At 39.0% G+C, this 25,213-nt stretch overlaps 1 protein-coding gene and 1 long non-coding RNA gene across 2 annotated transcripts in view; both read left to right on the forward strand.

Annotated features, from left to right (window-relative positions):
• The window catches only part of cacna1ba (calcium channel, voltage-dependent, N type, alpha 1B subunit, a), a 222,977-nt gene that overhangs the window by 41,848 nt on the left and 155,916 nt on the right, over positions 1–25,213 (forward strand). Inside the window, 1 exon segment of the mRNA XM_072387079.1 lies at positions 4,070–4,173. Coding sequence (XP_072243180.1) covers positions 4,070–4,173 — 104 coding nt within the window.
• On the forward strand, positions 9,449–22,686 carry LOC140309236 (uncharacterized). Its single transcript, XR_011916363.1, has 3 exons — positions 9,449–9,926; positions 10,492–10,600; positions 22,272–22,686. It is a non-coding gene; the product is annotated as an uncharacterized lncRNA (long non-coding RNA).

A 25,213-nucleotide genomic window follows, 5' to 3' on the forward strand; every position in this document is an offset into this window, starting at 1 on the left:
TGAAAATCAGCTGTTCCAGTCCACGGAAAAGTGAGGTGTCCGAACACTCACTTGAGTTCATGGATGCTTCAACAAATGGAAGGAAATGCACATGACACATTTAACTCAATGTAGATAGATATATCTATATATTGTTTTTAATATTCACAAGCACACAATCAAACATTTTCTACTATGAGTCAAGATCTAAATCCCTAAAATGTTTCTGCAACAAAAGATCTTAAAAGCCCTACCTTGAACAGTGTAAACGTAAAAGCATGTTTCTTTGGCTGTTGCAAGGTCTGGAAAGAGATCCTCATCAACCTCAACACCCTGGTCATCTGTGACTGTCAGTGGTGTAGTGTCTGGTATCAGAAACTTCTGCTGGACTATGCGAGGGGGTGGGAGAGGGGGGGAAGTTATTTTTCTTTCAGTTTTAATAAATAATAATTAATAAATAATAGAATAACAACGTCAACATAATTATGTCATACTATCATGAAATATCTAACATCTTAAACATCATAAATGAGTTTTTTCTAACATACCTAATGTCGAAGTCCCTCTCGCTGGTCGCGCCCTTTCACACTGAACCCCAGGGACTAAACTCCAAAATATAACACTCGCAGGAATAATAGTTTAACTCAAACAAGAGTCGAGGTTGAAAAATTAACCCCCGAAATTTAACACTTTTACACTTTTTTGCTTAACCCCAAATATTTTCACTCCAGAAATTTGGTGTGTACATTGTCTTTTGACATAGCTCTTAGCCTCTAAAGCATGACAACAATTTCACTTGCATAGCTGTATATGTACAGGATTCAGATAGAGGATTGTTATTACAAACACAGAGTGTTCCCACAACACAATTGTCAAATACAGTAGTGATGCTTTAACTCTACTCTTTCAAGAATATAAATTCCTTTGGGAAAAATTCAAAACTATATTTTATTTGATAGAACATTAATAATTGAAGCTTTATAACATTTGGGAAAGACGGAGAGCTATATTTGTTAATATTAATAATAATAAATACAATTTCTGATAATCAGTTTAATCAAACTGCATAATTCCTCCACTGTTTGGAGAGAGCAATGGTATGATGGTAATGGTTCTGTTTTTGTACAGTATGTGGAAAAACAATGAATAGATGTACGGATGCAAGGTGAGAAAAAGACGGCTCAAAATGAGAGGTGTGTTTTGAAGGAATCCTATTACCTCTGATGAGGAATTAAATATTAGACCTCTTTTCCTGCTGACCAGCCCAAGTTCTTTATTTTCTTTGCAAGGAAAAGATCAATCCACACCACTCAGCGCATATGGTGAAGAAAGACCCAGGACAAAGGGAAGCTAAAACATTTATACCTGAGGAAGGGGCTTTTGTTCTTTGAGTGTCTATTGTTTGACCGTCACCTTACCACACCCCCCGGGGGGGGTGTCTCACACTTTGGAGCAGGATGTAGTCTCGATAATTAAGAGGCAAAATGGTTCAAAACAATTATTCCGTTTCGATGCGGCAATTTGGTTAATGCAGATTGGAAAGCCTGTTATGGGGGTTTCTCAAGCAGTTCTAAGAGACAAAGAATTTACCATTACAGAGGACCCGGATGCAGATATTGCAAAGGAACTGGATTTATTTCAATTTATTTTACTGGATTTATTTCTATCAGTGAGAACGACGACAGACCAACATGACAACACAAACGGTAGTGATCGGTGATAAGGTGGCAAGGATCTGACCCAGAACTGAGGAGAACCTGGAAACTAAATAATGTGGGGAGGTGATTGGTGATGGGGTGCAGCTGTGAAACAACGACAGGTGACTTGAGTGAACCTAATGTGGCAAGGGAAAAAACATGACAAGAAATAAACCTAAAACCTGAAAACAAGACAAAAACAAAACTCAAAATATGATATGACATGTATGGCATGACAATTTGTGATTGTGAGACTCTTAAATACAACAATCTTTATACCATGGGCTGGGTGAATACTCGATTCTGATTGGCTGGAGGGTGTAGGTTAGAAAGTGTTAATTTACACCTAAAGAAAGACATTCCGGTCAAATTGCCTGATGACAGTTCTAAATGATTGTGCTGCCTCAAACGCTAGTTAGTAACCATGGCAACGTAGACTCAACATTATTTCAGTTTATTTATCCCCGTCAGTCATACTGTTGTAACTGGAGGCGGGTTCAAAGTGAAACTCGCACACGGAAGCGGAAAAAAGAAAACAAAGAGGCATGTCCAGCACTAGCGGAGGAGTTGAGAGCAGTGGTGGATTAGCCATCAGCAGCACCAGGACATTTCCCTGTGGCCTAGCCGCCAACTGGCCCGATTGCTGATGGTCGGTTTGTCGTCTACTGAGGGCTGGACTCTGGTCTGGAGGGCTGGGCTAACAGAGTCTAACAGCGGAGTAATGTTCTGTTTGTTAGACTAATTTACATCGCAGCGCGCATTGATAGGGCGGTGTTTGTGTGCTGGGACTAATGGTGCGTTCAAGTTGTACATGAATGTCGGAATTTCTGTAATCCAAGTCAGAATTTTCATTTTACCATTTGAAAGTTGTGTTTAGTAACTGTTAACTTCAAAGATAAAGAGAATATTGGGAGAATTTTTTTTTCTCTTTACGCACTAAAACTGAATCAAAACCGTGGATCAAAAACCAAGGTACAGACCATGTCATGGGTTACCTATACCGTTGCACCCCTACTGCCCCTACTCTCAATGACATTTTGCAACTGTTTTATGCGTCTGTCCGGTCGGGAGATATTAAATAGTCTGTTCAGCAGTGACTTGTAAATAAAAAAAAAAACAACTCACGATTTTAACTCTAAAACATATTAAAGTATTAATGACTGACTGAATATTTCTTTCTTTCATAGGTGACCGTGGTATAAGAGGGATAATGCCCTCCAAGGTGTCCATTATCAGAAATGAATGGACTTCGTGGAAGCAATCGTCTGATGCCTCCGCGTCTTCCATTAATTTCTGATAATGGACACCTCATCGGGCATTATCCCTTACATATGCAATAGTTCAGTAAAAAGAACTCAGGCAGGGATGGAACTTATACTAGAATGTAATACTGTGACACTTCTGTCATTAACTGCTCCAACAGCAAAGTCCATGCATGCACAGCCATACATACAAAGCACACTTTCTTCTACATAAACCAAAAAACTGGATTCACATTTAGTTTTTTTAATGATTTCACAAAAAAAGACCAACTAAAATGAGGATAGCATCCATTACAACAGTGAAGCCTGGAAATTTTCTCTTGCCTTACGACGCAAATATGGCTCAGCATGTTGCTGACATCATTCTTCACTTTTGGTTGTTGAGAGGTGTAGATATTATTTTCAGATCATGAACATGCAGTTATGCATTTCTACCTAAAACTCAACCTCAACCTTACAAATTAATTGACTGTGGGAAAATTATTAGCATTAGACCTCACATTGCTGTTGAGATTACTTGCAAGCAAATCCCTGCGGCCAGGTATAACATACAGTTAGAATGTTTACTAATCCCTGATGAGACACAATATTACCTTTCTTTGCAGATTAGGTTTATAATGCTGATCATGCAAAATGTCAAGCTTTAAATAGTTCTAGAATGGCATTGCATTAGTGGCACTGTGCTGCAGTATCTCTGGATGCGTTGTGTCTTTCTTTGCATCTCCGTGAGATGCTTTTTGGATGCTGTGTTGTTAAAATAATTTCTACTAGTAACTCCAGCACTCTTTTACATGTGTTACCATGGCAACAGAATAGTTGTTTGCATTTAGGAACAGCTCATTAAGCTTTCCAAAGCTCAAATACAGATGAGTTGAAGAAGAGACATCCAGGATTCAGAGCAGAAAGAAAATGAAGGAAAAGGAGGAGAAAGTTTAAACAGTTTCTTCCCTTAATCATCATTTAAGCAATATAAATCCAATTTTGGGGATTAAGACACAGAGGTGAAATTAATACATTTTGAGCAAAAGACTTTGTTTCAGATTCATTGACACTGAATAAAAAAGACAGAATGTGTCTTAAATTGCATTAATACAGCAGAAATTATACTTCTTTTTTGTCTGTGTATGTCAGGCCAATGATGCCTCTGGAAACACGTGGAACTGGCTATACTTCATCCCCCTCATCATCATCGGCTCTTTCTTCATGCTCAACCTGGTTCTAGGTGTTCTGTCAGGGTGAGTACCCACTGTGAGCGTGACCTAAACAAAGAATAGGCTTAACTTCGCTTGAGATAGATTTAGTTGTATAACTTACATTTTGCTGCTGTTGTTTTTCTGACTTTGTGTATGATGCTGTCCCCGAGGGTGAATGTACAGCAGTCAAACAAGTAGGCAGCTTTCTTACAAAAGCTTTTTAGAGCTTATGATCCCAGTGTACACAGTTATCAACATTTTACAATTACAAAAAAGGTCAAATAAGCACATCAAATGGACGCCAGGACAACTTCATCCTGTATGCCTAGTATTTGTGACTGGACATAATGGGCTGATATTACATATATATATATATATATATATATATATATATATATATATATATATTATGGCATGCCATTCAGGAAATTAATCTTTGAATATATGGAATGAAACTTTGAATATATTGAATGATCCTTGAACATATGGAATTAAACTCTGAATATATTGAATGATCCTTGAATATATGGAATGAACCTTGAATATATGGAATGAAACTTTGAATATATTGAATGAAACATGACTGCCGACTGCCTCACGGAAGTGCCTGCGGCCATCTTGTCTAAGCGAAAAGTGAATGACAATGAGTCTGCTCGGAATATCGTAGGAGGAATATTAAAGATTGAGGACATCATTAACACACTGGCGAATGCATGTATGGGCCAAAATCCTCCCGACAACCCTGCCCGTTCTTCTAACGAAGAAGTTCGCTCGTGGCAGACTTACGACAACAGGCCAGGCAGCCGTTTATCAGGCCAACCTCAGCATGCCTTCAACCTCTCAGGCGTGCCCCAAAACAGTCCCTGTGTGCAATCTCCACCCGTAAACAAGAAAGGGCCCAATACACAAGATGTTGGAATAGCTAGGCTTTATTTAAAACAACACGAGGGCCCTGATGTAATATAGACAATACCTCACTGCAGCCATAATGAGCCCTGGTAACACAGCTTCTCCTTCAAAAAACAAAAGCAGAACTACTAACAGAACAGTCTGTTGTGTGTAGAGGTCTCTATGGTTAGCTTGATAAAGTTTTCAGTTGATTTAATAAAGGTGAAACACAGTGAATGGCCGTGCGTAATGACACTGCGCTCTGACGCGGCACTTCTCCGGCACTGGAGAAGCTGCTGCGGCTACAGGGATTTCATGAACTGAAAGAGAAGCTCTTAATATATTGTTTAGATACAATAAGAATCACCCACATTCATAGACCAATGTAGGCTGAATATTTAGTTTAGTATTGAACATATTTGATGATCCGCGACACAGCTTTGTTCACGTTACTCACACAGCAGATAGCGGACAGACAAATGCATCGTGCCCAAAGTTATGTCATGGATCATCATATACGTTCATTACTTAACTAAATATTCAGCCTGCATTGCCGTTTTGGGGCACTCCTGAGAGGTTGAAGGCATGCTGAGGTTGGCCTGATAAACAGCTGCCTGGCCTGTTGTCGTAAGTCTGCCACGAGCTTCTTTAGAAGAACTGGCAGGGTTATCGGGAGGATTTTGGCCCGTACATGCATTCGCCAGTGTGTTAATGATGTCCTCAATCTTTAATATTCCTCCTACGAAATTCCGAGCAAACTGACTCATTGTCATTCGCTTTTCACCACACCTTGATGGCCGCAGGCATTTCCGTGAAGTCAATCAAGTTTCATTCAATATATTCAAGGTTTCATTCAATATATTCAGAGTTTCATTCAATATATTCAAGGTTTCATTCAATATATTCAGAGTTTCATTCAATATATTCAGAGTTTCATTCAATATATTCAAAGTTTCACTCAATATATTCAAGGTTCATTCAATATATTCAGAGTTTCATTCAATATATTCAGAGTTTCACTCAATATATTCAGTTTCATTCCATATATTCAAGTTTCATTCCATATATTCAAGGTTCATTCAATATATCCAGAGTTTCATTCAATATATTCAAGGTTTCATTCAATATATTCAGAGTTTCATTCCATATATTCAAGGTTCATTCAATATATTCAGTTTCATTCAATATATTCAAGGTTCATTCAATATATTCAGAGTTTCATTCCATATATTCAAGGTTCATTCAATATATTCAGTTTCATTCAATATATTCAAGGTTCATTCAATATATTCAGAGTTTCATTCCATATGTTCAAGGATCATTCAATATATTCAAAGTTTCATTCCATATATTCAAAGATTAATTTCCTGAACGGCATGCCATAGTGTGTATATATATAATAGCAGTATATTGTCATGACATCTATTCTGAGTGGCAGTTCAAAACGAATTATACAAAATTCCTTTATACAAAATATCAAAGCATAAATCAGAAATTTCACCTTTTCCTGTTTTCTGTAACTGGCACTTATGTTTTTCATTGCTGATGAACAATGAAAAAGCAAAATGACAACAAATTTGAAACGTGCCTCTTTATTTTGGCTTGAATTTGTTTTCATCATGAATAGTAGGTCCCCAACATACAAAATAAATCTTCATTCAATGTTTTCATATTAATAAGTTGATATTGTCCTCATTTATGGCTCTATACATCTGTATGTCTGTTTACAAGAATAGGTAACATACTTTGATGTTCAATGGACATTTTTTCTGTCATAATGTTTATATATATATGATGTGGTATTGTTGATGCCCTTGGTACATTGAATCAGTGGTCGATTCCTGGTCAGGGAATGCCTCAAGCAACCAGCAATACTAATATGAGCAAGAGACAAACTGAAGCTGTGATGGCTCGGACATCGCCCGGATTTGTCTGACCCAGTTGTTTATGTCATTCTAAGGTCTTGGACCATTTAAGGTCATCGATTGTGCATGTGTATGAGCAGAGTGGAAAAGTACCAGCTAGGAACATAGGTTATTTAGTAACATACAGAATATTAATTTATAGTGTCTAAGAACAAAGCCAATTATAACAATATCAATTTTTAGGATTTTAACCCTTAATTATTTTAATGAATTATTTACTAAAAACACAAAAAAACATTTTCTATCAAATAAATATTATACAGATGGGGCTTTGGTGGTAACTAGAGTCTTGGATGTGTCAGAGATTAGCAACAAATTGGATTTGATATCACTAGTATATTTTTATGTACTACAAACTGACATGTTTTACTGCCGCTTTGAAAAACAAGGTGCTGGACCCAACATCCCCCACAAGTTCTAGCAAACGTGTCACGTACCAGAGAGGGATTCAGGACGCAGATGCAGGGTCGTGGTTTCAAGGTGGTTTTATTAACAACACAAGACAAGATCACAGCGGCACTGCAGGGCGCTCTCCCAGAAGTGCAAAAGTAACTGGCTATGAAACGCCTAAGCGCTCTCCTCTGTAACTACAACTTAAAATCTCTCCACAAGGGAGGAAAACCAAAAGCTATGAACTCTTAACAAACTAAGTCACGCTCTCAAAATGAGGCGGATAAAACAAAGGCGCACTCGTTACAATAACAGAGGCTCTATAAAACTTTTACTTTAACTTAAAGGCTCTCCTTTATGACAAGGAACAACGAAAAATCACTCCGTGAAAATGGAGGAAAAACAAAGGCTACGAAACTTACCGTTCAATAAATAACTAAGGCTATGGCTGTGGAATAAATTACCAAACAAGATGCACTGCAGGAGAGTCGCTCGCTGCCAGCTCGTGGAATCTGTGGAGACGAGACGGCTGGTAATGACGCTCAAAAGAGACAACATACTGGCACAAGACAAGGGAAACGCAGACTATCTGAACACACGAGGGACCAAGGGGAACAGGTGGAAACACTTGGAATCAGGGAAGACAATGAGACGCTTGACACGGGAAGAAGGGCAAGTCACCTGAAACGAGAGGACAAGATTAGTGCTCTTTCAAAAATAAAACAGGAAATGACGTGACAAGACGTAAAATGGAAAATAAACCGTGACAAAACGAGCCACTCACCCTCCCCCATCATTACAGGAGAAGAGCTTTTTTGAAGCTGCTCACCTCTAACGACCACCCCACCCTCACCACACCAACACCTCACTCTGTCCTGTCTCTTTTATTGTGTTTGCTCACCCCAAGACTAACTTACTTGGCAATAAAGACCCATTCTGATTCTGAAATTGCGTATTTGTCACAGATGCTGAATAGGAAAATAACTTGAGGTAGCCAGTCAACTTTCAAGTCATAAGCTTTGTTTATTAGAATATTGAAATTACGGCTGGTTACTTATTTTTCAGAGAAACAACAAATCTTATTCAAAAATCATTTTAAAGGGGGGGGGGCATTCAATAATGTTTGAACAACAATGCTTACAGTTTCCCTCCATACTTCTTGAAAATCTAACCTTAGTCTTGGTAAAGACATAACGGCCATCGATTATTTTCAGTGGGAGTGTCTCACCATGTTTTTTTTTCAAAAAGACTATGACCTTAAGCATTCTGGAAATCAACGCTGGTCGAGCTTCAGCTTTCAGATCAATAACAGGTTCTCCACTTTTCTCGTCATTTCTAAGCCACCTTGCGAATACACGACTTTTGCTCTGTAGTTTTTTTGTTGCTAGTAATTCTCCTCCTAGTTTGGATCTGTCGAATCTGATGGCGTTGAAAGACACTGTGTACACAATCATGTGTACAAAGTCTTAAACATTAAAAGGAGTGCATCATTTTCTTCATAAGAAATATGCCTTCTGTGTAAAGGTGCTTCCACCTTTACACAGCAGTCTCTAATGTATCATAAAATGTTGGTACATAACACCTATGGAATCTTTGAACTTATCATAGGGCTGAAACCAGTCAATATTAAGCATGACACCCAGATTACTGGCTTCAGAGAGAAAATGGCTTGCCATCATAATATTGAAAGTCTTTCCAAATCTTTCCATCATACATGTCAGTGTATACATTGTTATATTTCTCGTTCTCGCTACTTCTCACAGGCTTGATCAAAACCTGGTCTACATACTAAGTTCTGCAAACTCTTTATAACATTTCTGTAGCAAAAGCTACGTTTAAAATATAACTATGTTTACCCTTTTTTTCCAATGACTGCTTTCAAAAGCAAAGTTACGTTCCTTACAATGACGCTTTTGTGTATGTTTTGGACAAGTTTGTTATTTTCCAACCTGACTACATCTTGCAGATTTTTTTCTTATAACCTTGTCCATCGTTTACAATTATTGTTGCCTCCTAAAGTGTATATACTTTGTTACCAACTGGGCATACTACATAGTGAATGAAGTCATCTCTTTTGAGTGTAAGTATTTTTCTCACCATATACATGGTTGAAGGAATTCTTTCAGCCAAAAATGTTTTGATATATCAAGTCTGAAAATGCTACCAACCACAAAAAGAAATGACCTAACCAGATCTAACAGTGCTATATTACTGTATACTGTATTGCAGTTAATTTGATTAGTTATTCAGGCCTCGCACAGCGAGGGGCTTGATTTCATTGGCTGCTAGCCAGTATGAAATCTACAGGTAGATACGCTAGCTACGCTGCAGTCCTGAGTTGTGCGTTTTCCAGTAAAGTTCATGTTGAGTAGCACGTAAATGATGCCTGGGACAAGAAAAACGACTCCCCACCATTTCTTCAGTCTCGGAGGACATCAAAGAGAAAAGTATCGATGTGAGTGGACGATGTAAAACTGAAACTCCCATATGTGGATCTTCACGGCTAAACTAAGTAAGATGGCGCCTCATTGGAGCCAGTGGCAGAGCCTGCAGTCCCGAGACTACGAGTATCACATCGGACGATATGTGGAAGTAAGTTGATACTAGTTTTTTATCCCGTAAATTATTTCAGTTCTAAAGATGCCGAGTTACTTGAGTTTAGCTTCGCAGACAAACAGAGTGATATACCACTTTCCGTGAAACTGTTGTTCCTTTACTTGCAACTGAGAGGCGAACCAATAGACTTGGTCCCAAAGGGGACTCTGCTCAGTTGGGGGGTATAACATCATTCCAGAACGAGTTTTTACTCAAACGAATCAGAGATTCTAAATATTATTTTGCCCCTCACCACCAGAGGTTGTGCTGCATCAAGCCGAAACAACCAACAGCAACAAAAACCCCATCTGATATTCCACATAACAGCAAAACACGGAGATGCATCAGATTGTAGTGGTCTTGGGTTGATATTATTTCACGTCTGATTTTAAAATTTAAAATGAAATTAAATTTGGTTTAACCCCCTGAGACCCTAGCTGTATTTTTTGTGCATTTTTATTTTTTTCATGATGTTTGAAAAAAGTATGGGCATAATAATTATGTTAATAAATTTTGTGTCGATACATGATTGATATGTAACCCTCAGTTTTTGTGTTCATAGGAGCCTGCAACAGATACTTCGAGAACATCAAGTTGACTCTAAGTTGACTGAGGACAACAGAATGGAAGAGGATCAGAGGGCCAAAGCTCTCAACAACAGAAGGCATAAAGTGAGTCGACTAACTTATGGATTGTTGATATGGTTTTTCAAAGATATAAAAAAGAGATTTGCTTTTGTGTCACATTAGAGTGTTGTAGATAGTCTGCAGTGTTATCTCTGGATATGTCAGAAAAATTCTCTCAAAATTAGACTCAGAGTCGCTGGATACGATTAACACAAAACATGTATTTCTTGCAAGAAAGAGACAAGTCGGCACAACCTGTCAGGAAGCTGCTCAGAGTTGTCTGACTGACAAAATGGTACCATTGCTATTTATATTGTTTATGTCTGCTGGCCACACAATGTTATGGGAAAAGGCATTACTAGCCATTTGATGTTATGGGAAGACGAGTTCAGACAGTCAAAACTATTTTGCTTTCTACATAGTATTATGAGAACCAAAAGACAGGAGCCCCCCCCACCCCCCCATCACAGAAACTGTTATTCTTGCAGCTTTTCTCATAGTATAACTATATAATTTTTCGAACATTCCCTCCTGTTTATACTATGAAGAAAAAGGGAAAAACCCTGCATCTTGTACAATTAACATTGAATCATTAACATTGAAATTTTCCACTGTTCGCAGTGCATAGGAGTGAAAAACCCATTTGCTGTATTTACGGGGAAAATTCTCCCATGGCCCCATTCTCCCCCTGGCGACCGACCGCTTAATCACTCGCTCAGTATCAAAGGTCGCACTCCGAACAGTTGATTCTAATGAATGGCGATGGACATATGTGTGATTAGCAAACACAAAATGAATACATTAATAAAAAATGAATTAAATGAAAATAAGAATAATGAATAATAAATGAAAATATGATTAAATGCAATTAATGAAAAAAATGAATAAAATAAAAAATAATAACAAATGAAAATCAAGAATAGTCAAACAACAACAATAATAATAATAATAATAATAATGCAATGCAGTTTTTATTCAGTCCAGTCCCGTCACCAACACTGCGATCGTCTGCTTCTGGCCGAACATCAGTCTGGCTGGGTCTGGAACTGCTAAGCTATCTTGGAAGGAGCGGTTACTTCCAGGAAGAGGTCTTTACCACCTCTTATTCCCTAACTAATCCTCTTTTAGGACACTTCAGGATATAATTCAGCCATACAGTGGTTGGAGGCTGTAGACTGTTAAACGTTAGTTGGTGGAATGAACTGTTCAAATCAGCTTTTCATTCAGTTGGGGAGGAGCGCTTAGCTTCGCCGTCCACCCTTTAGTACACATGTGGATAAAAATCTGTGATTGTTCCACCATCATCTTGGCATGATGGGAATTCCATAAACCTGGTCAGTTACCTGACTTTGAGTCCTGTAGTGGTTCTGCTGCAGTTAATTTAACCTGTGGACAAATGTTAGCAGGAAAAAGCAACATATCATCTTTACAATGCTCTACATTCAGGAATTGTCTTTTAATAGGTCCAATTCCCATGTTCATTGGTCTTTCATATGAACGCAAAAATAATCAGAAACAATTCATTGAGAATTCACTCGGGGTCATTCAAAGTACTTTGTACTTTAAACGTTATCTGTATCATCGTCTCCATCATCCACGTGTAGCTTGTTGTCATCATCTCTACCTGTTGATACATTATGTGGGTAAGGAAGGTTTCAATCAGTCTTTGGGACAGTCCTCTCAAGCATGTGATACAACATCAAGCACAGGTGACTACTATGGCTGTGACAACAGACAGAGACCAAACCATTCTCCATCATGTCAGTGAAGGGGTCGTTGATTTTCTATCAGCTCTGCAGAGAGTGATGCGAGTCCTCTTGATGATTCTGCCATCTGCGGAAGTATTGTTAGGAATAAAGGAACAGGAAAAAGTTCCAAACATTTCAATTGTTCAGCAATGCCTTGTAGATGTAATTTATCCAATAACATTTTTATTTATTGTTGCCCACCAGAAAAAAAAAAGATTGAAAGTCTGAAGTTACTTGATTTCTAGATTTAAATTCATCTGGGACTCAGAACTCCAATGCTATCCAGGTACACTCTGTTGTCAAATGAACCTCCAGACACAGTTGAACGCTTGAGACGTTGCAGCTTCTCACCCAAGGCCTTAAAGTCCCCCACAGGGAACAGATGGAAAGGCATCAGTAGTTGGGCTATTGCGCAGCTGCCAGTTAGGCAGAAGGACGGACCTCAGTTTCATATCCCCACACAGCCACCAGAGGTCTGCTCTCATGGAAGTTTGGTTGAGAAATCAAGATGTTGAGTAGTTACCTGCGTCCCAAGTGACAATAGATGGATTCTTGACAATTATGTGACATGAGTGTACCCACATTCTTACCTGTACCCCTGTGGATGAAACATATATAATTACCCGTATAAGCCAACGCTGAGGGCAGTTGTCTCTTTTCTTAACTGCTGGGAACAACAAAGAGAGAGTTTTACATTGCTCTGTGTTAGGTACAAAAGATTAATTTTGCAATTGTAATGCACACTGGAAACCAGTTGGGTCAGAGTGATTGCTTAATTTCTAGATTTATATTCTGGCTTTAGCACATTCAATACAATTAGATTATTTTGTCATGCTGTATACATTCCAGCCATTTATTCCAATCACTATAACCTGTTGTGGACTATTCGTTCTAACAAAATTCCAACTGATACACCGGCGATTCTTCAGAAATCTTGTATTAACATACATGTCACATATGTACTTTTCAGAATACACATGGGCTTTTTGGTTGTCTTTACATAAAATAATTGAGCATAAGTCAATGTCAGCCACCCCATCTATTCCTGCAACAAAAAATAGGTTGACAAGTTGTCTGTTGGACCTGAGGGACCTCCTATCTCTGTGGTCAGTCTGGGTCTGAGGGTGATTCATTGTAGTGCATTATCTTTTAGTTTTTTATTAATCTGTGCTCAATCCCATAGAATTAGCAATACGATAATAAGAATAATGATTAACAATACACAGCTGGTTCCTTTTAACCTACAAATCCTGGTAATTTAAATGGATGCCACGGCTGCTGTCTGTCTTATTTTAGCCACACCCTATGTTCTCGTTTTAGCCGTTGTTTTCTTCACTGAGGTTGAGACGAACCCCCTCCTGTTGAGAGAATTCCCCTTTGTAGTCAGACTTATGCCTCAGAGAACGGTGGTGGGTAACTAATCTTTCCCTACTTCTGCAGGTCGTGGCCTTACTAGTTTACAGTGTGATAAGTGCATCCAGGATATATTATTTTAGCAGCTGTGGGTGCTGTAAGCAGTACCTGCTATGAACCTTCCCACCTTGGGCTGGACCCGTTCTCTTTCTTTATCACTTTGATGAGGATCCAGTCTCCAGGTATTAGACATTCCTCCACAGGGTCACCTGGAACAGACTAGACAGAAGAGATCTCTCTACTTGTTAACATTTTAACCATGTATCCTGCTAAGGTTTCTTCTCTTTCGTCATCATGTCTGGTGAATAGTTCTGTGGTAGTAAAAATGGTTTACATTATACATCATCTCAAATAGAGTTAATTCTGTGATAATTAGAGTAATATGCATGTTTAGGACTACTAGTGGTAAACAGTAAACCCAATTCTTCCCAGTTTCTTCAGTCTTGACCTAATTATTCCACCTGTTGATTGTGGATGATATGCACAGTGGTTTCTGAGATCTATTCTTAAGTTCTCTGTCATCAGGAAGATAATGTTGTTTACAAAGTGCGTCCCATTATCACTGTAGATTTTTTCAGGAATTCCAAATCTAGGTAACATTTAATTCACCAGTGTTGAGAGTGCATCTGCCTGTGTGCGTGGAAATACTTCAACTCATTTGGTAAAACATCACTAATCACCAGGGAGACACCTTTATTTAATTCAATGAAACCCATACAAATGTGTTGAAAAGGGTCCTCCGGCCTCAGGAACTGTCCTCGCCCCGGTCCTAGGCCATATGTATGGATCATATTTTGCACATATTTGACATGTTCTATGGCGTAACCACGCATTCTTTGGGGGGGGGTCGTGTCCCCCCCAATATTGAGAAAATACCAACCTGTCCCCCCCAATATACAGAAGAAAATATGTAAAATGCATGTTCTCCTTTTATGAACCCTGTCAAGGGATCGGTCTCTTGTTATGTCTTATTTATTTTCAATTTATTTCCGTGTGTTACCGTGGTAACGGCTGCGCCGCGGTCGCCGTTGTTGATGCTAACAGTCAATGAGAGTGACCCACCGGGCGCGCCGCCGTCTCAGGAGCGGCTCTCCTTATCTTTACGTTGGACTTCTACTTTTGACGGAGCCGCTGCTCAACAGAGCAGATTGTACCAGAACAGGAAATCCAACACAGAATCAACAAAATAAACTTCCGCCCCCTTTCAAAATAAAAAAACTTAAAACAAAAATAACATTAGACTATTAGACTTTTCATTGTTAATGCACATTTTGAGACATTGACACAATAGGAATGAAGCTGGACTTAAAAGTCCTCAGCACATTTTTTGTTAAAGGAAAAGTCTGTAATTTGTTACATCATTAGTTGTCCTTATTAAAATATTTCCATAAACATGCTTTGGGTATTTGGTCGTTTTCCATTGGAAGCTGTCCTATTTGCTACAGTACTACTGGAAGAGCATAACTGTAATTGGTAGGTGTGTTTAAGGTCAGTAAACAGTAAGCAACTAACCAAAACAAAGTGGGGGGGGGGGCAGTCACTGTCTCGGAGAAATTACACTATTCCTTTAGATGTGAACTTACATGGTCAATGTAGTCCTCTAAACTAAGTTCTAAATGTCCAATTTTTCATATATAAATAAAGAATTGTAGATAATGCACTCAACAATTTTGTTTTTCTTGGACCCCCCCAATGTCTAAACCATGGTTACGCCCTTGGACATGTTAGACAAAAATTCTTTATTATCATATTATGATATTATTATTTATTATAAATAAAACCATACACTGCAAAAACCTTGTTCATTGTTGCTACCATCCCTCCTGTAGAGACATGACGTGCTCCATGGCTCGATACTGCAGCATATTTAAACAAACTCTTTGGCAGTGTAAGTTCTACATTTCATAGTAAATGGCACCTTTATTCTTCCACATCTGTCCTTGTAAATGTACATTTGGTTTTGCATGCGTGGTCCAATTTAATGGACTAGTATATGCATCCAGTTTCTCAGAATACTCTATTCCTGGCTCCACCTCCTCCCAATCTGAGGCTTCTTCACATGCAGTCACAAACACACTTAAACGCCTCCAGTGGTCATCTGTGGGTTTGGAGAGTGACACATTGTCTGCTCTGTCACAGTCTGTTTTCTCAGTTTAGATTTAATGTCTGTTTGTTTAATCGTGTTTTCAGTTATGTTGTCACCTCGGTTCACTCACGTCAGCTGTCTCATGTCTCACAGTATTTAGCTTCCTGGTTTACTTTCAGTCACTGCAGAATCCTCACCAACCCTTCATATCATGATCACAGAAGTTAAGTCTGGTTTCCTGCCTCATAGCCTTATTAATTTAATCACAGTCATAGTATTTATTCCATAGCCTTGTTTTTTTCCATAGTCTTTTGTTTTCACAGTCTTGTTAATTCACCGTTTGAATATTTTTGATCCGGTCCTGCCGCGCCTTTTGTTCTTGTCTTTTGCTCCCTGCTGTTGGAATAAACCTTTTTGTGAACAAGAAGAACTGCATCTGGGTCCTACCTCACCACCAGCTCCTGACACACATGAGGTGCATAACATGGTCTTAAAACCTTTCTCATGCTGGGGGGAGAGTGAGCAGCTAGCTGCACAACAACCGTCTTTATTCCAGTATAAGTGTTCTAACTTTAACATGGTCTGTTTTTCTCTGAAAAAGCGTTTTTCATATGTTTGTGTCAGACCCTTCAGTGTAGTTGGAAGACACAGTGCAGTGTACTTCATGTGGTGACCTGAGGGTGAGCTCTCCTGAGACGTGTTCTTTTGCCTTCTGAAGGAGAGGAAACGTGATAGAGCTGGGGCCTGTAGACACAAGATCCAAACTATACCAGTATGAAGGTGGTCTCATGCTGAATCATTGTTTGAGCGGACTTCATTCGAACTACAGTCAACCCTTTTTCTTCTGGAACTATTCTTAGCTTCAATAAATGGAGTAAATCCCTTCCCAGTAAGTTACAGGGACACAGAGTGGACAAGACAACCTGACAATCAGCACTTACCCCACTCCGTGTATCTGTTACTGTCAAGAGTTTTGATAAACACTCAGGATGGCTCTTACCATTTGCTGATTTGACCCAAATAATTTCTTTGGATTCCTCAACTCCCGGAATGTCATCAGGATGGATTACAGTTCGTGTTGCACCTGTGTCACATAGAAAAGTTACCTCCGTCCTGGAAACATTCAATGTAATCTCAGGTTTGATGTCATACTATAAGATAAGTTCAATTCCCTCTAAGTTTAACACTTTTTCTGGCTTTTCTGCTTCTATCCTGGTTACAGCTCCTGTTTTTTTTTCTTATCTAGTCATAACTGACTCCCAAACTCTTCCTCTATCTTACTGTTGCTCCTGCAGTCCCTCGCCCAATGCCCCCTCCTTCCACACAGCCGACATGTATCTCCTCCTGCTCTGTCTCTCCTTCTCCGTCTCTGCTCCTGTTCTGATCTGTGTTTTTGCTTTCCCTCATCACATATATAGTTGCTTCTCTCCCTTCCAACAAAAAGTTTGGTCCTTTCTTGCTTTTCTTTTTGTTGTTAGAGTGCTCCTCTGCTTTCCCTCTTTATTCCATTGCTGTGCAACACATTAAGATGACTGTTTATTGTCATGTTACAATTGTTACAAGTCACACAATTACTCTCTGCATTTGACCTATCCAGTTTGGCACCTGTTGAACACACACATGTACAACCTTTCTACTTAATTTAATTCATATTTATCTGCAGGCTTAGAAACTGCTTATAGTATTAATATATTACGCTGATTTATTGCAGCTGTCTTTAAATTTCTCTTTCAGAAAACCATTGTTTGATATCTGACTCACATAGCATATTTCATTGCTGTGGGTTTTTTTTGTTTTGTTTTATATATCCTAATACTCACTTTAACGCTTTAATCAGAGATTAAAGTTAATCAGCTTTAACGCAGAGATACATGCTTTAATCTCTGATGAATATGATGTCAGTTTCTAAGTTCATAAGTTTTAGGGAAGCCATTAATATGTTAAATTCTCTATTTCCGGCTTATTTTTCTGATAAACTTAGGATTTTGTTGCAGAAGAGCTAATCTCAAATTTAGAAAAGGTTTCAGTTTGGCTTGAAAACCATCTGCACCTGAAAGGTTTGACTGCCTGGTCTCAGACCTGCTTCAGGTGGAAATTATTTAATTTTTTGATGCCTTGAACTTTGTCATTAAAGAATATTCCAACTTCATTACCCTTATATGTAGAAATGAGTTCTAAATGCAGTGAAAGTGGAGGGTTTGTTAATCTGTTTACTGTAGCAAACAGGACATGAGAGTTGTTACTGCAGTTTTTTATGATTTCAGAAAAATAACTCTCCCTTGTTCTATGACATTTCAAGGAAAGCAGTGAGTTCTTTAGCTTGCTTATTATGGGCTACATCTATGTGCACATTCAAGTCCCCTGTTATGACTAAACAGTCAACAGCAGTGCACACAATTTAAAGAATTTCAGTAAAATCATCAATAAAATCATTCTGCGGTGATACAAAGTATTTAAGATCGTTTTATCTCCATTTTAAATGACACATGCTCGAATTAAGGAAAAAACTCAATGTTTTATCTTGTGAGTGAGTGGGTGGCCCTGAATATGGCACAAAGACACCTCCCCTCCCCCCCTCTCTCTCTCTCTCTCTCGGTTTTGTCGTTTCATCTCACATAAAATCAAGATTGTGAGAGGAAAGTATCAAAAGCATTGTTAGACAGGAAAAAGTCAGAAAGCTGTTGCTATACAACTTTGCCTAAGAATGGCAGGTTTGATATGGAAATGATAAAAATCTCAGGTTGTAAAACATCTTTTGCTCAGACAGTTTTTTCTGTGAAAGGAGTAAAGATTTGAAATGCTCTGCTTGTTTATCTGAGATCTTCTGAACTTTAACTCTTTAAGAGAGCTGTTAAATCTTAATACACAAACTTGTACTAATGTCTAGTTTTAGACCTTGTGTTTTTAACAAGATCTACTTTGTGCATTACTTCTAGGATTGGGTAATGTTACCATGTTCAAATCTCCCTTAAACCCAAATTTATTTTCTCATCTGGCTAAGTATTTAATATTGTCTTTTTTTTTTTTGGCTTTTTTTTTTAAACATGATTTTAGCACTCCCACTTAACTCCCGGTTAGCTTTAAAACAGATATTTCCCTTACTGTCCTCTTGCAGCTAATCAATTTTCGGTGGAGTTAATCTGAGTACAAGTGAATGAAACACTACTTCTGTCGTGATGTCACCAGCAACAACCAAACTCTAATGTTCACTTCAACTCCATTAGTCAGTAATACATTACTTCTGTCGTCACCATCAGCAACATCACACACCAGCAGCTGTTTCACTCCTTATACATACATCACACTCCAGAAGCTGTTTCACTCCTCATACATAAATCACACACCAGCAGCTGTTTCACTCCTCATACATACATCACACACCAGCAGCCGTTTCACTCCTCATACATACATCACACACCAGCAGCTGTTTCACTCCTCATACATACATCACACTCCAGCAGCTGTTTCACTCCTCATACATACATCACACACCAGCAGCTGTTTCACTCCTCATACATACATCACACTCCAGCAGCCGTTTCACTCCTCATACATACATCACACTCCAGAAGCTGTTTCACTCCTCATACATAAATCACACTCCAGCAGCTGTTTCACTCCTCATACATACATCACACACCAGCAGCTGTTTCACTCCTCATACATACATCACACACCAGCAGCTGTTTCACTCCTCATACATACATCACACTCCAGCAGCTGTTTCACTCCTTATACATACATCACACACCAGCAGCTGTTTCACTCCTTATACATACATCACACTCCAGAAGCTGTTTCACTCCTCATACATAAATCACACTCCAGCAGCTGTTTCACTCCTCATACATACATCACACACCAGCAGCTGTTTCACTCCTCATACATACATCACACACCAGCAGCTGTTTCACTCCTCATACATACATCACACACCAGCAGCTGTTTCACTCCTCATACATACATCACACTCCAGCAGCTGTTTCACTCCTTATACATACATCACACACCAGCAGCTGTTTCATTCCTCATACATACATCACACACCAGCAGCCGTTTCACTCCTCATACATACATCACACACCAGCAGCCGTTTCACTCCTCATACATACATCACACTCCAGCAGCCGTTTCACTCCTCATACATACATCACACTCCAGCAGCTGTTTCACTCCTCATACATACATCACACACCAGCAGCTGTTTCACTCCTCATACATACATCACACACCAGCAGCTGTTTCACTCCTCATACATACATCACACACCAGCAGCTGTTTCACTCCTCATACATACATCACACACCAGCAGCCGTTTCACTCCTCATACATACATCACACTCCAGCAGCCGTTTCACTCCTTATACATACATCACACACCAGCAGCCGTTTCACTCCTCATACATACATCACACTCCAGCAGCTGTTTCACTCCTCATACATACATCACACTCCAGCAGCTGTTTCACTCCTCATACATACATCACACTCCAGAAGCTGTTTCACTCCTCATACATAAATCACACTCCAGCAGCTGTTTCACTCCTCATACATACATCACACACCAGCAGCTGTTTCACTCCTCATACATACATCACACACCAGCAGCTGTTTCACTCCTCATACATACATCACACACCAGCAGCTGTTTCACTCCTCATACATACATCACACTCCAGCAGCTGTTTCACTCCTTATACATACATCACACACCAGCAGCTGTTTCATTCCTCATACATACATCACACACCAGCAGCCGTTTCACTCCTCATACATACATCACACACCAGCAGCCGTTTCACTCCTCATACATACATCACACTCCAGCAGCCGTTTCACTCCTCATACATACATCACACTCCAGCAGCTGTTTCACTCCTCATACATACATCACACACCAGCAGCTGTTTCACTCCTCATACATACATCACACACCAGCAGCTGTTTCACTCCTCATACATACATCACACACCAGCAGCTGTTTCACTCCTCATACATACATCACACACCAGCAGCCGTTTCACTCCTCATACATACATCACACTCCAGCAGCCGTTTCACTCCTTATACATACATCACACACCAGCAGCCGTTTCACTCCTCATACATACATCACACTCCAGCAGCTGTTTCACTCCTCATACATACATCACACTCCAGCAGCTGTTTCACTCCTCATACATACATCACACACCAGCAGCTGTTTCACTCGTTATACATACATCACACACCAGCAGCTGTTTCACTCCTCATACATACATCACACTCCAGCAGCTGTTTCACTCCTCATACATACATCACACACCAGCAGCTGTTTCACTCCTCATACATACAGAGCAAATAAAACAACACTGCAGCAAACAAACAAACAAACAAACAAAGATGGATTTACTTATTGCGACCTCCTATCACAAACTCTCTTAAGAAAGATTCCACTTATAATGCGTTATAATGAGTTATATATTCCTGTAGTTTTCTCACACAGACTATGGACCAGCTAAAGGCTACTTACAGTACCAGCTAAAGGCTACTTACAGTACCAGCTAAAGGCTTTCCTGATACTAAGTTGCACTCGAAATAGTAACTTTTCTTATTGGAAATTAGCAACGCCCATATTTAGTTAAAGGCCTCTTGTTTCTAACAATTGTTAGTTAGATAATCACAATTTATCCCCAATAATCACACTATTTCTCGCCAACAGTAGTAACACAAAGGGTTTCTTACGGCTGTAGCTCAGGAGGAAGAGCAGTCGCCCACCAATCGGAAGGTCGGTGGTTCAACTCTTCCCCGGGCTACATGTCGAAGAGTCCTTGGCCAAGACACTGAACCCCACGTTGCCTCCCAGTGTATCACTGGGGTATGAATGTGTGTGAATGATTAGTAGATATGTATATCTTAAGACGTGCTGTATGAGTGTGTGTGAGTGGGGTGAATGCGGCATGTAGTGAAGCGCTTTGAGTGGTCAGTTAGACTAGAAAAGCGCTATACAAGTACAAGTCCATTTACCATTGACAACCTGTCAGGAAGCTGGCTCAGAGTTGTCTGACTCACAAAATGGTGCTGTTGCTATTTATATTGTTTATGCTTGCTGGCCACACAATGTTATGGGAAAGGGGCATTCAATGTTATGGGAAGACGAGTTCAGACAGTCAAAACTATTTTGCTTGCCACATAGTATTATGAGAACCAAAAGACAGGAGGAGCCCCCCCCCCATCACAGAAACTGTTATTCTTGCAGCTTTTCTCATAGTATAACTATATCATTTTTCGAACAGGATACAATAACTGAAATATGTTGTTTGAACTGTGCATAAAGATATAGTTTCTGGCAATGTGGAAGAGGTAAAAACATGCTTTAATGTGTGTTTTTTAATGTATACATTTAGTGTTCAAAGTGTTCTCATTGATCAATGGCTGTCATCATTATGAAGAATAATATCTAACAAATGTTTTCTGTTTTCTGTTTAAGCTTTTAAGTTTGCAGCAATCTGTTGCTCTCTCCATTTTAACTGATGAGGAGTACAGATGCTTTGAAGGGGTGCCTGATGCCTGATGAGCGACAAGGAGAACTACAAGGAAACATGGAACGTGTATCCATCTGAATGGAGGGCAACAAAACTCATAAGGGCAATAAAACTCAAAACGCATACATTTTAGATGGGTGCCAGCGCAAACTTGCCGAGCTACAACAAAAGTCCTGCAGGATGGAACACCGCAGAGTGCCCAGTGGCGTATGCAGCATGAGGCAGCCTCCAAGAGGCATCAACAACATTTATTTGAAATGAAACCGTAGATTTTTTAAAACTTTAAAAATTCTTGGTCTGTATTTTATGTCTGATATATTTTCATTCAGATGTGCAGTTATGCAGATGTGAAACACCTGATTAGACCACTTTATAAAATGTATATTTAATAATACTGATTTCATAAATGCTTATTGAAATGGTAATGTGTTTATTGGTCCAGCTAGTGATTTGTACAACATGATGGTACAGAAACCAAAATTAAAGACTATTTAATTATGATTATGATGTAGAAAACTGACTGGGTGATCGTAAAATGTCTGATATGGTAAGATCTTAGAAGATAAAATAATTTAAGATGGTTAAAACTTATACATGAAGGCCTACATGCCATATTTCACAATTAATGAAGAGAACTAGTACATCAACCATCAGGTTCCCACATTTGCATAAATTAAAAATCCGTAAATATCCGGCGGACATCCGTCGTGTGGTCGTGAATTTGTGAACATGATACGCCAAAGATGCGGTATGCAGAGAGATCTAAAATAGGAACTGTGGGGGATCAAACACACATGTATTTTCTGGATATGTCGCAGATGGGTATCCGGATTTTGGGATTTTTCAGGATCCATTGCTGTCCCTATACGGGGATATCTGAAAACAGAATCCGTCACATATGCGATGCGGATTTTCCCGTATATTGTCTGTATATGTGACGTATACGGACATATCACCGCATCGGATAGTACCGTATCTTTATGCTTTTAGTGGAGTGGAGTTACCCCAAGGTTGGACAGTGCCATAGACGCAGTTTCACCCACAAATTTGTTAATGATCACTTCGCTACCTATTAATGCATTGCGTTATGATGTCAGATAAACCGCCAAAAAGGCTGGACGGCAACCTGCTGTTAAACGAGCTTAGTGGTTGATTTAGCCAACAAAATGGATACATTTCTCACAAAAATACCAGAAATATCCTCCGACCCGACACCGTTTTCCAGTGAGAACTCTACTGTGTCAATAAGTTGACACTCTACCGTAGCTGTGTAGATGTTAGGCAGAAAAAGGTCGGACTTTTCAAGCTAGCTGGAAAGGTAAATACCCATGGATAGACAACAATGCTGCAAAAAGTATTTTGTGAGGCTTGCACTGTTGGGTTGTGGATTTACCTTTATCTTCATCGGAGCCTTTTGTATTTGGTTACATTGACATTAATTTGTCGTATGCATCACCAGTGTGTAGACGGTATGTTTTTGTGAAAGAGAGTGTGTGCACTTAAAATAACAAGTTTTTAAAGAAATCCCTAACCTACATTATCACTGTGGTGATAACTTAATGGTTCTCCCATCTGATATAAAATGTCCTTAATTGCTTTTTTTTAAATCAATGTAGTTGGGAAATTGACTTTCCCTTAAAGACAGATTTTTTTTTCCAACAAGCAGAATGGAAATTATAATAAATTGGATGCCAAGGGGATAGAAGCTTGAGGACTATAGTAAACAACATGCTAATTCAGCTCAGCACAGACGTAATGTTTCACGTTGCAAGTGTTTTTTTGTCTCTACTTTCTTTTGTTGTTTACTTAATTTACACAGGTGTGTAAGCTAAAACTCTTTATCTGCTGCCAACAAGCTCCCCCTCTGTTAAAAATTTGGAAGTTTTTTTTTCTGTGAAAACACAGATCTTTCAATATTTTTTTCCATGACAATTTGGATGTTGTGTTGCTGGAATGATTTCCGCTGGTAATTGAAGGGATTTTCCTTTTTACATCTGTTAAGGTGCATTACCATACCAAGAGGATAGTTGTTTGCAAGGGACAGCAGCTAACTGAACTTTTCAAAGCTCAAGTAATGCCTGAAATACAAACCCAAAATAAGTTGAAGAGAGATGTCTAGGATGTAGAACAATAATAAAACAAAAAGAAAGGAAGTTGGAAATATTTTTTGTCTGTCCTTTGCAGATGAAATGAACGAGCTTGTAGCCCTGATAAGGACCCAATGGGAAATCAGGAAGACAATATTTGTTTCACCAAGCTATGGCTGCCTGAACAACTATTACACCTTTCTACCAGTCTATCAGGAGTTACAGACAGGCAAATATTGCTGGCAGGAAAGTAACAGTAAAGAAGGATGGATTACAGTGCTTTGTAACAACAGATGGTATTTTGGTGCCATTGAGACAGAACATTTTGCACCCAAAATATTGAATTGTTGGCTGTGAGTCTATCCTTGCTGTCTTCTGAGAGATTTCCCCCGAGTGAGAGTGTTGCTGTCTGCCAAAACATCACAAGATATATTCTGCTAAGTTGTTGCCAAACAACACAAATAAGACCCCGGTACAATCTTGGCTATATTTCAGATTTCTAAGAGTTTGTTAACAGATTTTTATTATTTTATTTTATTTAACAATAATTCATGGAGCAGGAAGATAGTTTCCTGTTGATTAATTTCCATTCAATTCAGTTTTATTTATATAGCAACAAATTACAACAATTGTCATCTCAAGGCATTTAAATAATATAGTCCAATTCAAGCCAATTGGAATTCAATTCATTGTAATCATAATCCAATGAATTAATTTAACAATAATCCAATTCATTCATATAGAGCCAATTCAAAAAAACAATATCCAAGCTAAGGAAACAAACAGATTGCACCGAAGCT

Source organism: Leuresthes tenuis, unplaced genomic scaffold (genome assembly GCF_036924035.1).
Source record: "Leuresthes tenuis unplaced genomic scaffold, fLeuTen1.0.hap1 SCAF_6, whole genome shotgun sequence".
Classification (NCBI taxonomy): Eukaryota; Metazoa; Chordata; class Actinopteri; order Atheriniformes; family Atherinopsidae; genus Leuresthes; species Leuresthes tenuis.